The following is a 12,766-nucleotide window of genomic DNA, read 5'->3' as shown; positions in this document are numbered from 1 at the left end:
CACGGAGTTTGGATGCATACTGCTTACACATCTGGCTTATATAGGAGTCAGATTTATAAAAATACAAAGGACAAAAGACCCCATTTATTCTTTATGCTGTACTTCAAAACATTTTTTTAAAATGATTTCTACCCAAAAATCTAAAGGGAATTATTTCCTTTAATTACACTGTACCTTTATAATCAGTCTTAGTAATTAAAAAATGATTAAAATAATACCATATTTTGTTTGTAAAGAACAATTAGTAAACTAGTAGCCATCAAGTTAGTAATTGAATAGTTGAATTGATATGTGCTATTAAAAAATATTATTTTTTTCCTCCATTTCTTCTGTAAGTGATAAATACTTCTTTCAGAGTCACAAAATTTGGCCTCTGCAGCTATTTAGGTATATTCTGCATCCTCCATCTTCTTGCAACAGTGGTGAGATGTTTGTACATCTATGCAGCAGAGATACAGGTGGGAAAGCACTGAGAAGTGGCACACTCGATGCCAAAGAGATGAAAGGAGTGAAGGCTGAGCATCAGAGCTGCTTTGGCATTCACAAATGTAGAGTTTATTGTCAGCAACTGTTCTGCAAGTGTATTGAATTAATAAGACCCTTTTTTTTTGTTCCATTTCTATTGGCATTTTAGCATATGAGCTTGAAAGTGTAACTATACCCAGAACTATTTACAGGTATATGCAAACATTTAACTGTCTAATACACATGTGTATGCTCTGAGGGCTCTGTTGTTGGGGTTCTTGGATTTTCGAATGTTTTCATCTTTGTTGTCTGACTTTGGCTTGAAAAATGCCTTCTCATTATCCATGAAATTCCATTCATCTTTGGCTTACAAATAAAATGTTAGAAATCTCTCACTCCTCCCCCCACCTTTTGCATTCTTGAGGAAATTTTGGCAGCCTTTGAAATAATTAATAGCTACACAGTGATTTTAAGCGTGGGTTTGTGGCATTGCCACAATGCTAAGTACTTACTGGAGAAATGAAAAGGCAGATGAAATTCTTGTCTATTCCCCAGCATGCTGAAGTGTTTAACCTCACCTGCGTGCACCCACGTATTTTCTCATGCTAGCTGAGACTTATTTTTACTAATACAAGTAGCAGCAATCTGTCTTCCAGGGATGAGGGTGCAGCTCCTCCTGTCTGCTCAGTTTGGAGGGAAGAAAAGGAAATATTTAGTGATATGAATAAACGGATTTCTTCCCTCTCGTTTCTTCATATGCCCTTTGAATCTAAAATTTTCCCCTTGAATTTTGTCCCTCTCCCCCAAGCTTGGAAATTTCCTTTAAAAGACCACGCAAAGAATATCATTTTACTGCCAGTCAAGTACGACCTAGTGAGAATTAAGTTCCAATGTGACTGTGTTTTGATTGCATTGACTCCTTGTGTCCATATGGTCTTTAATTACTTGGCCAAATCCTAGTTTGTCTCATGGCAGCCAGTGAATCCCATGGACACCAAGAGGCAGTGGAGTTCAGGTTGCAGAGAGACAACCAGAAATCTGCAACTGTTCTGTACTCCACTTGCAAATTTGAGTGTCGATCCATTTTTTTTTAATTTTTAACAGATAATCAGTTTACCTATGCATGTAAAGTTCAACTGCAAAGAGGACTAAGAGGCAATGTATTTTGAAGCCAATTTCCATTTAGTTCTGTTCAGGAGAATTTAATGAAGGAGTTATTCTGTGATAGATTTTGATCTGACTTTGAAACAGGATAGTTTTGATTTCTTGCAGTGTAGCACAGGCTTGCCGGACTTAAGAAGTTATACTGACAGCATGTTGTTCATTCTGTGATGCCGGTTTTGAGGAAAGGTCAGACCACATTTGAACCACATTGCATAGCCAGAATGTGCACTGCCGAGTTATTTTGCCTTTTTTTTCTATCTGTTGGCTGTGAAATCTGTGTATCAGCCTAGTGTGCTACCTTAGATTATTGCTGATTTGGAGTTCTAATGGGATATTTGAATAAGCGTGATCATTTCTTCCTCCCTTCCCACCTTCTCTTGAGGTTAGGAGGGTTCATTTTTGAATAGTTACTGGATGTATTTGATATAAGCATGTACTGAATAATTTTTTTCATTCAAAATTTAGGAAATTTTCATAACAAACAGTCCAAGATTTGAAATAGCAATGACCAAGAGCAAAGTATACTGCTGTTTCTGTTGCAGATGGATCAGCAGCTAATGGAAGTTACTAGTTTTCATGTTCTGTCAAAGTAATCACAGAATCACACAGGTTCATCAAGGTTGGAAGAGATCTTCAAGTCATCTAGTCCCTTTGTCAGCCCAGCCCCACCATAATCACCAATAAACCATGTGCCCAAATGCCACGTCCAGACACCTCGTGAGCATTTCCAGGGATGGTGACTCCACCACCGCCCCAAGCAACTTATTCCAATGCCTGACCACTCTGTCAGTGAAAAAATATTTTCTAATGTCTAATCTGAACCATCTCTGGTGCAGTTTAAGGCCATTTCCTCTTTTCATTGGAGACATGGCAGAAGGGACTGACCTCCTTTCAGGTAGTTGTAGGGGGTAATGAGTTTCCCTCTGAGCCTCCTCTTTTCTGGACTGAACAACCACAGCTTCCTCAGCCACTCTTCACAAGACATGTTTTCTAGAACCTGATACAATGATAGCTGTTTATAACTACTTCTGAAATTATTTGCTTGTGATTTTCCACTCAAATACTTTGCAATGTTTTCCTTTCTTTCTGCTACATACTCATTCTAATAGCGATTTTGGTTTTTTAGACCAGAGAAGTTCTCTGGATAGAAGGGGCAGATTTTTAGATTAATCACATTATTCTTATTCCCGATAAGATTAGTTCAGGGATACAGGTAAGGAGTTTTTTTGTTTATTGGCCTGTGTAGTTCCTCAGCTAAAAAGGTGTGGGTGTTAAGTGAGTAGTTTAATTTGCCTTTAATGACTCCTTCTAGGAGCTGCGTTCTGCAGCCTTTCCAATTCCAGTGTTTTAAGATGGGGTGCCAATCAGCTGGTGCAAAAAGCTTGTGTATGAGGGAAGACAGCTGAAGAAAATAAAGACAAGAATGGTCTTGGCAGCTGCCTCAACACTTTGTTCCCAAACTGAATCATAGAAATGTCAAGCTAAGGAAGAAATAAGTAGCTGGAGGGATTAAAAGAGCAGGATGCAGGTGACCTGTGTAGCCATAATGTGAAGTACACAATTGGTCTCTGGTCAGCAGTAACATGAGGATGACTTTTATTAGATGTTTGATAAAGGTGGGGTAGAGTAATCAGTGAGAAATTATACTGCAGATTGCCTGTCAAACATTATGGGAACCCATGTAACAGCTCATCCCTTTGTGGTGCACCAAGCATACGTCGGTCAGTTTGACACAGTTGTCCAACTAGTGCTGGAAACACTTTGGTGGAAGATTCTGTGCCCTTCCTACCTTGGTGCAAGTTTCTAGTTATCCTCTCTTTCTTCTTCGTGAAACTGTTTCTGAAAATAAAAATTATTTCTTCTTTACTTAGTGTGTAGCAAATTTCTTGACACTTGATGGGTACTTGTCATAGAATCATGGAATGTTTTGAGTTGGAAGGGAGCATTTTCCATGTTAAGTAACTAATTTTTATAATTATCTGTCTCACAGTACTGGCTGGATCCTGCAAAGACCCTCGCTGAACATAAAGAACTGATAAACAGTATGTATCTGAACTTAAGGGGCATATCTGAAGATGAAGTAACAAGGACAATGTTTCATCCATACAGCCTGCAATATATTTGTTTTCTAGTCACAGCAGATTGATAGTTCTTGAACACGTTTGTTACTGCAGTTCTTAGCTGTATCAAAATTTTACACATGTGTTGCACATGCTATTATTTTACAATATTTTGTGTGATTTTTGTCAAAAGATTTCTGCATGCCTAAATTTTATTTTAGACTAATAAGTGGTGCTGTTCTTAATTTGTATAACTATTTATAGTAGCTGTGATACCTCTGTCATAGTCTTGTGTACCATAGTTAATGTAGATTCACTTTTGCTTATGAAAGTAAAAGTAATGCCTCTTACTGATAATAGGGTGTCTGCTATTACTGATAGTCTTCAGATATTGCAGACACAAGATCTGTAATTTTTATTATAATTAAAGAACATGATTTGGAGACCTTTTAATAAAAGATGTAGAAGTGGGGCACATGTGGAATAAATGTAGCTGTAAGAATTTTGGTACTGAGTTATCAGGTTTTTTTAGAAGAACATTTTTAAAAGGTGAAGTAGAAAAGCTTTTCCAAATGTTTATTGATTGAACTGGTGCGTGATTAAAGTTGCTGCATAAGATATTTGAAAGTGTGGAAAGGATTAGTATTCAGTATTATAGCATATGACAGAGAATCAAATTTCGTGTACAATTACATTTTTCAAAAGGCTTCAGTGAAAGTAGTATTTAGAGGTCAAAATCAAGCAGCAAAAAAGAATTTCTTGGAGAAATAGTAAGTTAGAACTGAAAACTAAAGTGAAAAATTCAAAATAAGAAAAAATTCCAAGCAGACAGACAAAATGTGAATAAATAAAAGGCTAAAAATAATAATAAAAATTCTTTTTTTCCCCTCATGTGTAATGAGTGTAAATGTATGGATTTGCTATGTGGATGTTACACTTTTTTTCTGAAACTCCCAAGTTTCATAAAGTATTAAGATAAGCTTTTTAGTGGCTGTTTTGTAATCAACTATAACAGTTATTTGTAACAATAACAGTTCAAGACAACTAATTTTTATACCAAATGTTGTTTTCTCTCAGCTGGACCACCATACACTCTATATTTTGGCATTAAATTTTATGCAGAGGACCCATGTAAACTTAAAGAAGAAATAACAAGGTATAGTATTCAATGAAAGGATAGTTTGTTGTTCTCAGACTAGTAACATATTTCAGCCAGGTGCATATTGTTGTGGTGTGTCTGGGTTGGGTTTTTTTTTGCTTGAACATCTGAATGTTTTTGCTAGAACATTTGGTGTGTAGAAAGAATATTGCTGTGAGATTCACAGTGGTTGATATGGACCACTGTTTGGAAGCCCAAGAAGAAAAGTTGTTCTCTAGTGCATCAGAAACTAAAGGACCTTGATATGCATTTGTGGTCATGTTTTTCTGGTTTTTTTCTTCTTCGTTTATATTGTACTATAATCAAGTTTAGAGTTTACTTGGATATCAAATGTAAATACAATGAATATTCTTCTTTATTGGCCATAGCAAAAATTCCTGAGCTTTTTTTCAAGAGGATTTCTATTGGTCTTTCTAAAAATATGTGAAGGAAATTGAAGAGTTGCATGCTTCTGATTCTTTTACCTAAGCTTGGCCTCTACAAAATATGAGGATGTACACAGTAACACATGCACATGCATGCACACAAACACATGCAAACACATGGTTATCTGAACTCTCTCACACAGGGTTTTCTGTTTGGTTTATTTATGAAATGTCTCAGACCATTAGTTTTAGGTTCAAAAGGAAATTTGAGAATTTGGGTAGGTAGGCGGACAAAATTAGTGTGCTGGCTTGCATTAACAAGTATCAAAATATTTCTTTTGATGTTGTAAGAATATGACACATGAGAATTCATTAGAATGCATGCAAGGTTTATAATTTTCCTTTGTCAAAGGTGGCAGTTGTTGCAGCACAGGCAGAATATTTTTCCTGTACTGGAGTGAGAAAATTCTTTTGTTTCCATGCTGGCACAAGGAATGGAAGTCTCCAATAAACAAAACTAAATTAAATCTGGCCTGATATAAATAATAAATGCTGTGACTTCACAGGTAAAAGAGTGTAAGTTGGTGGCAGTGGGATGCCCCTGTGCCATGGAATTTTGATGCATTTTTCTTGTAATTTTCTAGAGGTTCTTTAAATCCTGCTTACAGGGAAAGATGGCTCTGGGAAGGGAGTTTTGGCACTGAATCTGTTGTGATTTCCTCACAGGGGTCAGGGTGGAGGCAGGGAGCTAAATTTTCAAAAACTGTTTCTCTTTGCCCTGTGATGAGGTCAGTCACTGATTTGCACTGCTGATTAGGTGTGTGAATATAGTCAAGAAATGTTGTAGTGTGATTAGGGAGCCTCTGTTCATGTCAGTATTTGGTCATGCAGAATTGGCACATCATATAGAGGGAGAATCTCAGATATATTATATTGACGGTCTTCTACAAAACGCATTGATTAATCAAATACCCTAAATATTTATAACCATTTATTTCTGTAGGCTCGTAAGTCTTGGAAGGAAGGTGTTTTTTTTTTTCCAGAGGTGGCGGAAGTGGAAACCAACCAACCAACCAACCTCCTAACCAAAGAAACAACAAAAACCCACCTGCTTAGAATAACTTGGCTTGGAAGGTACCCTTAAAGGTCCTTCCACTTAGGACCCTACTTTTATTTATGCTAATAATTTACTGCCTAAGTGTGTAGTTCCAGTGATGTGCTAACTATTTTGTGCTAACCGATTGAAGCATGTATTTATTACTTTAAAGGATATGAGAACGAACTCTGTTATTAGATGTTAATGATCTGTGTCATTACATGATTACTCTTTGCAAATAATGAAAACCTGTCAAATCTGTAATTGCTTCACAGTGAAATCTGTCTGCCTTGTAGGCAAAGGCTAACACTACAGTGTTTGCTAGATGTGTTTGCTAGAGGAAACTGGCACTTAGGCACTATAATATATGCATAAAAACTTGACGGCACACAAGACAAGAGTGCTTTAGCTACGGGTTTGAACAAAAGGCATAGTTTTGTAAGGGGCTTAGTGGCTTCAGTGGGAATTGAGATTGTTCACTTTATAGGAATCACTTAAGCACTTAACACTTGGCTCTGTTCTTGCAAAAAGGTGGCTGTTTTGAAGATTCCTATGCTGCTTTATTTTGAGATTACACTTTGAGGATGCAGACATATAGGTACCTCTCCAAGGAAAATAAATTTGTAGCATCATGTGGTTCAAAGCTCTGCTTTGTAGAGATGGAGAAGTGCTAAGAGAAATACAGGTGCATATCAGAAATGCATTTCATGTTGGAAAGAAGATTTTGTGTTCTCCACGGGAGGTGTAAAATTCTCTTTGTCATTATCATAATTCAAACAGAGATTTGTGTAGGTAGGACTGCAAGTGTAAGCTAGAAGTAGTACTGAGTGAAGAAACACCGAGTGCTTGTGTTGTCTAATGACATTCCCAGAAAATTCTTATGCAATGCTCTGTTCCTTTAAGGTAGAGAATATTAACCATTTTTAGGGGATGGACATTCATTGCTGTTATCTGTTGCAGCACAAATTCTGGGGGATCATTAATCAGAAAGACACTGGCATCCTTGTTCAGAGGCTCATCTGGCTGAAAAGTCTAGTAAATTTGGTTGGATCTTAAATGTTTTGAGGGTCAGCTGTGTGTAACCTGCAGTTTGTAAACTTCCATGAAAGCAGTGTAGGTGCACTTTGAACTTACAGATCATTGCAAGGTGCTTTCATAAGTAACTTGTACCAACACAGAATAAATTATTTGCAGAGTAGCTAAAGGCTTCTATGTAGATAACACTGAACTAGTGTATAATGAAAAAGGTACGTGCTTGTATGGATGACCCCTTTCTTTCTGTGAAAAGTTACCTTCTCAGTATTGTTAGTTTCATAGGAGCTAGTGAAAGAAATTCACTTAGGATGGTGTGAAACACTGCATAAATCTGTTGTCATAAAACTGGACAAAATCTGAACAGTGTTTAAAAGATTTCCTGTAAATTATTATGGTGAGTTGCAAAACCAAGCAGACCCTTTGTATGATGGTTTGTTTCCTTGTCCTTACTTTTCTATTTTGTGCATGTTTATTCCTGTTAGTGCTCTCAGAATGTGCTTTATCAAGTGTAGAAGCAGGTTATGACTTTGAAAATTACATTTTTACCCCTGCCATCTCTGTTCCAAGGACATGGAGGTATGGACTCCTTCAAACCTGCTTACTGCATTATAGTTGATACTCTGATGTGTGGAGAGGGAATATTAGAGTAAAGAAGTATCCAATACTCAGTTCTCCTTTATGTTGATCCGTTGATCAGATTAAACTTTTTTTTCTGATTGTGGTCCTCATCCCTACTTCCTCAATGCTCCATGAAAGCCAAAAGAGCAAAATGACATTATTAGGGGGAAAATTAATTGCGTCTGCACAGTATAAGCAGATGGGAAAACTACAGAGTGCTCCCCTACCTACATTCTTTCACTAAATTAATCTTAGTTATTACCTCAAGGTCAATATGGGAAAATCCATTCAGGGAGGAATACAATTTTTTACTATCAGATAATTATGGTACATGGTGTATCTACAGTTAACTGAGTACTTTGAAATATTAATTGGTGCATCAGGCTTGAAACAACAACTTTGTTTTCTCTTTGTGTTTTAGGTATCAGTTTTTTTTGCAGGTGAAGCAAGATGTTTTACAGGGCCGTTTACCTTGTCCAATCAACACGGCAGCACAGCTGGGAGCATATATAATTCAGTGTAAGTTCTTCTGACCAACTGAGAACTTATTTCTTTTAATCATGCATTATAATTAATTTTAAGTGGTGACTGAAGACATCATTAACACTTTATACATTCATTTCAAAACAGAACAAAACTAATGTGACTGATTTCATCTGAAGAACTGTAAATAGATGACCATTCTGAACAGATTTCCCTAAAAAAATATGGCAAATATGAAGCAGAAAATATGCAATGATAGGAACATCTTCATTGTATTCTGAGAAATGAATAAAAAGAATAAATTTTTCTCCTGTAATCAATTTTAAGGAGGTTAGAGCTGTTGTTTTGATATAATATGCTGTTCCTATGATTCTAATCTCAGTTATTCTGTTGGAAAACAATGAGAAAGCTTATGGGACGAGGAGAGTTAAAGCATGGCAAAGGTTGGTCCAGGCACCAGCAAGCATGCATTCCCATGGACTCTATAAAAAGCTTTATCCTTTTATCTAGGGTTTGCAGTTGCTCAAAGTATAGAAAGACACCTGAAAAATGTCTATACTGAACGTATGAACTGAATATATATGTCAGATACTGAACGTAAGAACCCCAAGGCATCAACACCACAGTCCAGGGTGCTTTTTCAAGGGTGATGTCCCAGGACAGGCTTTTGTTCTATTCCAAGCTGAGATTAAGTGTGTTTGTGGGAATTCAGAAATAACTGAGGAGCTCTGCCGGTGTAACGCTATCAGCGGTGTTTTTCCCAGTGGAGCTAGCAGCTGCTGAAATCTGGAGGAGAAGCCAGGGCCACACGTTCTGCTCCAGCCACAGGCCTGGCTTTCACCATTCAGGTTGTGTCTGGATGTTGTCTTTGGCCTCTGAGCAAATCATTTCCTTAACACAGGAGTTGTTTTCCTCTTTTTGTGATCAAAGACTGCAGACTGTTATAGTGGTGAAGGTGGTAAAATCAGTATCCATGGCACAGTTTGCAGAATATACCAGTTTTCTCCCTGGGAATGCTGGAGTTGTTGCTGTTGTAGTAATTCCTATTCTTATTCCTACTGTGAGCAAGAACCACATTATTTTTATGGAGGTTTTCCAGAGAAACTTCTCAATATTCCTATGGAGCGTATCAGGGGCTTTTTCTAACAATACCATTGTAACATTCTGGAAAGAAACACTGGTAATTAGATGAGTCTTTTCCTTCTTGGCTCTTGAAGCCTTATTTTGGCTATATTTTTGGTTTAGTGGGCATTGGATAGAAACCTTCTGTGAAGTGTTTCTCAAAGAATCCCAGTCTACAGATATTACTCAAGGTTATTAAAAAATTGAAATACTAACATTTGTAGAGTTTTTCAGATAGATGCAATTATAGTTAAAATCAGTAGATGTGAGTTCTGACCAACTTATTATTTTACAATTTACAGCATATGAACAGACATGTCTAATGTATCCAAATTCAAGGTTGTTTCAAAGAAAATTATATTGCCTATTCATTATGTTTTTTCCTTTAAGAAAATTCTTTTAAAAGTTATTTTTATTTTGAAAGTGAATTTCATATCTAGGAAATACATTGATATTTTATAGAAAAAGGAAGCCTTGTGATTCCTCACAAGAAACAATGCCATTAGAAGACCTTCCCTCTGCGTGTCTCAGGATATTTGTCTCCATTTGCACTCCCAGACATATTTTCTGATTGAGATAAAAGACTAAAAATAGGTGACCTTTGTTTTCTTCTTCTGTCCTGCAGCTGAGCTGGGGGACTATGACCCATACAAGCACACTGCAGGCTATGTCTCGGAGTACCGCTTTGTCCCAGACCAGAAGGAAGAGCTGGAGGATGCCATAGAGCAGATACACAAAACTCTGATGTAAGAATTCAGTACTGTTGGGAACTTGTAAGGTAATGCCAGATTCAGAGATGCTTGGTAGGTGGTGAGGAGCAGCTTGTGGTGCAGAATGGAGATCTCTGGACTTGAGGAAAGAGCACAGGGCATCCAGTTGTGCTTTTCAGAAACAGAAAAGATTTTATATAACCGAAGTTGTTCTTTTAGGAACTGAGTAGGACAATAACTGGAAATGTGAGGTCTGTCAGACCTAGGTATGGGTGTTTCAAACCCAGCAGTTTTAGTAAAACATATGCCAGAAGTTCAACCATACATAAAGCCAAAATAAACATTTACTTGCTTATCTCCAAGCTCATGTTCCTAGTAAGTGTAAAGATGCCTGTTCTAACAAATCCAAGTTCAGTGCAATTGTGATATAACCATTTGTTAAGATGAGAGCAGTAAGAAACATTTTATGAATATGCTCATCAAACCCTTTGTCAAAGTAATGCAGAGATAATCAGTCATCTTGTATGTAGATCTAGATATCATGATTCTCTTGCTGTAATGAAGCCACAATCTGGATAAAGGTTAAGTAATTTTTGCCTGTAGTATTGTTTATTACTGTGTCTTGTTTAATGAGAATAGGTGTTAACTCAGGGTCACAGCTGTTCTCTTTGAAAAGTTCTCCAGTAATTACATCTTGTGACAGTAGCCACATTGACCTTTCTCTTCCAGGGAAGAGAGTCTGTTGTTCAATAAGTATCTCTGTGAGGTTGCATGATTGCATTATATAATTGATGCATTTTAGAGAACTTGCTACAGATGCTTCTGTGAAGTGCAAAAGTATTGGTTTTTCTGTTCCAGAGGTTGGTAACTGAGTCACAAATAATTTGCTGGGTTCAACATCACAGAAGTTGTTTGTGAGAAATGAAACTTGAGGTGAATTACTGTGAACCAGGCCACCAATACTAAGCAGCATTCATACCTCTCTCCCAAGTTTCTGTAGTCATTAGCATAGTCATTAGTAAATCTGATTAAGACTCATTTGCCTCAAAAGGTTTCTAACCTTGAAAATGAAATTCAGAGGCCAAGGAAACAGTGGTTGTGGAATGTTAACTGTCATAACAGTCTCTCGTGTTTTTATATGCTTATTGACTTAGAGCTCTGATACTCTCGCTGCTTGGCTGCAGTTAGGTGTGAGGGAATTAGCAGCAACAGAAGAGTGAATTTAAGGTGTACCCACTACTAGCTCAACGTGATTTTTATCATCAGCACTGCCAGCACTGACTTCTACACAGATGACAGAGGTCTCTTTAGTTAAAAAGTTCGAAACTGTAATGGCTGAGGGCATCCCAAATTATGTCATTGATCAGAGATATTTCAGGGACAGGTTTGTGATAAGGTTTGAAAGAACCATTTTATTCTTTCTGGATCTTAGCATGAAAACACAGGGCTTGTTTGTCTGGGTTTTTTTAGGACAGCTGTAGCACTGCATATAGCTTTTTTCTGCTCGTTACATCTAGAAAAAATATTTTTGATTGCATGTTTTCTCTCAGTTTTTTTTTACACAGCACAATAGCTATTCAGGGATTCAGTAAGGATGCCGTTTTCTGAGGAAATTTCTAAATCAAGAACGGTGAGGGAAGTCAGAGGTTGGAGGGGGTTTCTGACTTCATGAAGTCTCTGCAGTCTCCCTGCTGTGACTGTTGTCCCATCTATAAGCCAGCATGACAATCCCAAGGCTGATAACAGTGTGAGGTGATCCAAAGTTGTCATGCACATCTGGAGGATCAAGCAGTGACTTCAGGGCTTCCACCTTCTTTCTTCGGAAGCTCCAGCTCACATGTTTACTTCCTGTAATCTTTTTGCAAATACAGTTTTTTATATAAATATGAAACATTATGTTATGTTTGTAACATGTAAATATGTTATAAAAAGACACATATTTATTTGCTATTTGAGTCCTTTAGTACTTTCAGAGACAAATGAGAATAGAGGAATAAGCATATCAGCATTTTTCTGAGAAAGGTCACTAAGGAAAGACTACCATCAGTATTTAAATTAGTGCTGGATTCTAGCACTAATTCATGAAGGGGTAATTAGCTTTTCTCAGGACTGATATTTAGCCTGCCTGGGAGTTCACTGGGACAGTACTGCTCCAGTGAACAAAATCAAGCTGTGGACTAAATTTTTAGAGCAAAAGTTGATAAAAGATGTGACAAACATGACATCACTGATGTGCTGAATATCCAGAGTTCTAAGTATTCTAAAGACAGACAATGAATGACACATCTACTGGGAAATCCAGCTCTAGAAGAAAGGGATTTTTCTGATGAGATTTAGATCTGCTGCATTTCCCAGAGTCTTTGGAAAGAAGAGCTATCATCTGAAGCAGGGATAAGATGGGCTGGACCCTATCTCCCAGATACAAAGGAGGTATTTTGAAAACTTCTACTATTGCATTTAGCAATGCCACTTCATGTCTTTGACGCTGG

The 12,766-nt window shown here is 37.2% G+C and overlaps 1 protein-coding gene across 8 annotated transcripts in view; it reads left to right on the top strand.

The window, feature by feature from the left end:
- EPB41L4A (erythrocyte membrane protein band 4.1 like 4A) overlaps positions 1-12,766 on the top strand; it is a 124,023-nt gene that overhangs the window by 56,345 nt on the left and 54,912 nt on the right. For all 8 annotated transcript variants that reach the window (XM_050328395.1, XM_050328392.1, XM_050328391.1 and 5 more), the window contains 4 exons: positions 3,620-3,671; positions 4,767-4,845; positions 8,384-8,481; positions 10,193-10,313. In XM_050328395.1, the coding sequence (XP_050184352.1) occupies positions 3,620-3,671; positions 4,767-4,845; positions 8,384-8,481; positions 10,193-10,313 (350 nt within the window). The remainder of the gene's footprint in view (positions 1-3,619; positions 3,672-4,766; positions 4,846-8,383; positions 8,482-10,192; positions 10,314-12,766) is intronic.

The sequence above is a fragment of the Myiozetetes cayanensis genome, unplaced genomic scaffold (genome assembly GCF_022539395.1).
Source record: "Myiozetetes cayanensis isolate MyiCay16 unplaced genomic scaffold, myiCay2020 scf4, whole genome shotgun sequence".
Lineage (NCBI taxonomy): Eukaryota > Metazoa > Chordata > Aves > Passeriformes > Tyrannidae > Myiozetetes > Myiozetetes cayanensis.
The sequence above is the reverse complement of the archived record's forward strand: the minus strand, read 5'-3'. Positions and strand labels throughout refer to the sequence as shown.